Genomic DNA, 2,548 nt, shown 5'->3' with positions numbered 1-2,548 from the left:
CTGCAACAGAAGTAATAAGAGATTAGTTTAGACCTAGAATGCTGTAGTGTTTTACTACACTCACTTTCTGCCGACTCCTCTAGCTGATCCAGCTTGGTATCCTTTAGAATCTCATCGATTAACGAATTGGGATTGACCCGCGTCTCCTCCACTCGATCCGAAACGCGGGGTCCATCATCCAGTGCACCCTTCTTGCGCTTCTCGCCACTGCTTTTCGTGCGATCTAGAGATCCTGTTTCACTTATAACTAACGAGCCGGAACTGGGATTCCTGTTGTGGTAGCGAAAAGTAAAACGAAAAGGAGTTAGTCGGTGGTATCTTAAAATACAAATTCTTAATTGCTCAACTAAAACTATACAAGTGCTCTGAATGAATACAACAATCTGGCGGGCGGGGTAAAACAAGAAACAACGGAAAGGCAGGCAACAACGAGGCAGAACAATGCAAACTTCAGTGCCTTAAAATACGAATATGGAATGGAATATGGAAGTGCTGCTGATGTACAACGAGTAATGATGCTTGATCAACAAATAAAGAATATAAATTCAAAGACGTACGAAAAACTCCAGATAAAATGTAAGGAAACTAAAGCTTTCCAATTAAAAATTCAGGTCGGAGTTGAGGTAAATAAAACAAATAACCAAATAAATCAAATTTATTTTTCACGCTTACACAGTTAAAGCAAACGAAATAACAAGATGCATATCAGCCATAGATTTAAAGTCACACTCTCCAGAATTAGACTGTATAAAATCGTAAGGCGTTTACACATCTTATTAAATGGTATTACGTTAAGAATACTTATAGATAAATGAAGGCGTTAAGTGGTCAATATTTAATTAATAAATTAAAATTGAAGACTACCAAACTTGTAATTAGGGATGGCCCTGGCTAAGGCACAGCTCATCCTCCTTTCTAAATTACATGGATGATTTTTTGATGAGCTAGTTATTGGACAAACTAAAGGGTCATCATCAGCATCACATCAACTTAAAAGCAAGTACAATACGCAGGTGAAAAAAAGTAAAGTAAAGTAGAGACAACATGGGGCAATCTTGCAAGTCAACCCACATCATGGTGACGCTGGGGCGGCGTATAATCTGGGTTGTGGCCAGCGGAGATAGTGTGGCTCCCGTCACAGCCATTGCGGATGCCTCGGCGGCTGCTGCCGAGGTGGAGAGAAGTAGCGAGGCGGCCGATGGATTGGAGCGAATGCTGCAGGCATCCGTGGGACTGGCGGCCAGTGAGCTGACGGCATCGCCAGAGGCAACATTGCCCATCCGAGGACTGTTGCCATGGTGGCCATTGGGCGAGCCCACTGTCATCTGCTGAGTGCTGGGGCCATCCACCGCATCCTGACCACTCGAGGCGGTGTTGCACTGGAAGGTGATGACTGCTCCGCTGCTGCTGCTGTTGCTGCCATTCGAGGAGGACGCCGAGTGATTCGAATGGATGCTGGCCAGGGTCCCACAGGGCGAGCAATTGGCATTGGATGAACCCAAGGCGTAGCCAGACGAAGGGTTTACGGATCCCTGCTGTCCCCTGTTGCCGCCGCCGCCGCCGCCGCTGCTGCTGCTGCTGACAGCTCCCATGTTGCCCGGGTTCTGGCCATTGCTGCTGCTGCTCCCATTGCTTCCGTCAAAGAGGCGACGGGGAACTCCACTGAAGCTTCTGCATGGACGCGTCGTTGAAGGCGAATATTTTGTATTTAGACACGTAACAACACAACAATATTAAACACAAAACACAATTCTTGCAAAATATGCAGAAAAACGAGGTATTGGTTTAAAGAAAATCAATAAAAATAATAAGAAACAACCAAATAGATTGGTTATTTTTCTATATTCTTTAAAAGAAGCATTTGATTTTGACTAATGCGTTTTATATATTATTTATGGGTAAGAGCGCTACGGATTGGATTTATATCCGATAAATGTGTGTGTGTGTTGCTGTGATAATATGTTTTAGTGAATTTGTAATAAATAATAATCATAATTACTTGAGACATACACAGGTTTTATAAACAATCAACAACTTAAGAAACTTTATATTAAAGACAACGCTTGAAATTATGATAAATTCAAATCCATAGTTTAGAGAAAGCTCAGCCCCAAATATATATATTTTTATAAACTAAATGTGGCATTATATCCACTTATGCAATGATTGAGTAATATTTATTACAACAAACAAGAAAGAAAGTTAACTTTGGGAAACCCTATCCTTAAAATCATAGGTTCCAATGTTCAAAAGATCATAACTGAGTCAAAAATGCATTAATTTTAATTCGGAAAGCGTTTCCGTGCTAGTTTTTATAAGTATAATAAATCTGGGTATTGAGTTTTTAAATTTAATTTAAACCGGACATAGCTAAATCGATTCGGCTGTTGATGCTGATCAATAATATACATGGTTTATAGGGTCGGAAATGATTCCTCAAGTGCGTTGCAAGCTTCTAACTGAAATTATAATAGGGTATAGAGATACCTCAACATGATTTCTATTTGGCATTTATAGTTGACCCCATATTACGACATTAGTCCACACT

The 2,548-nt window shown here is 40.9% G+C and overlaps 1 protein-coding gene across 13 annotated transcripts in view; it reads right to left on the bottom strand.

Moving 5' to 3' along the window:
* Nucleotides 1-2,548, bottom strand: part of LOC110182747 (uncharacterized) — a 41,315-nt gene that overhangs the window by 1,662 nt on the left and 37,105 nt on the right. For 9 of the 13 annotated variants that reach the window (XM_020950848.2, XM_020950853.2, XM_086837257.1 and 6 more), the window contains one exon: nucleotides 65-270. In XM_020950848.2, coding sequence (XP_020806507.1) covers nucleotides 65-270 — 206 coding nt within the window. Of the gene's footprint in view, nucleotides 1-64; nucleotides 271-1,071; nucleotides 1,672-2,548 lie in introns of all 13 variants that reach the window. The other 4 variants (XM_086837259.1, XM_020950857.2, XM_086837261.1 and 1 more) reach the window with 1 other exon arrangement.

This window comes from Drosophila serrata, unplaced genomic scaffold, assembly GCF_035046125.1.
Source record: "Drosophila serrata isolate PLE 108 unplaced genomic scaffold, ASM3504612v1 contig_302, whole genome shotgun sequence".
Classification (NCBI taxonomy): Eukaryota; Metazoa; Arthropoda; class Insecta; order Diptera; family Drosophilidae; genus Drosophila; species Drosophila serrata.
This window is presented reverse-complemented; position numbering and strand designations above follow the sequence as displayed.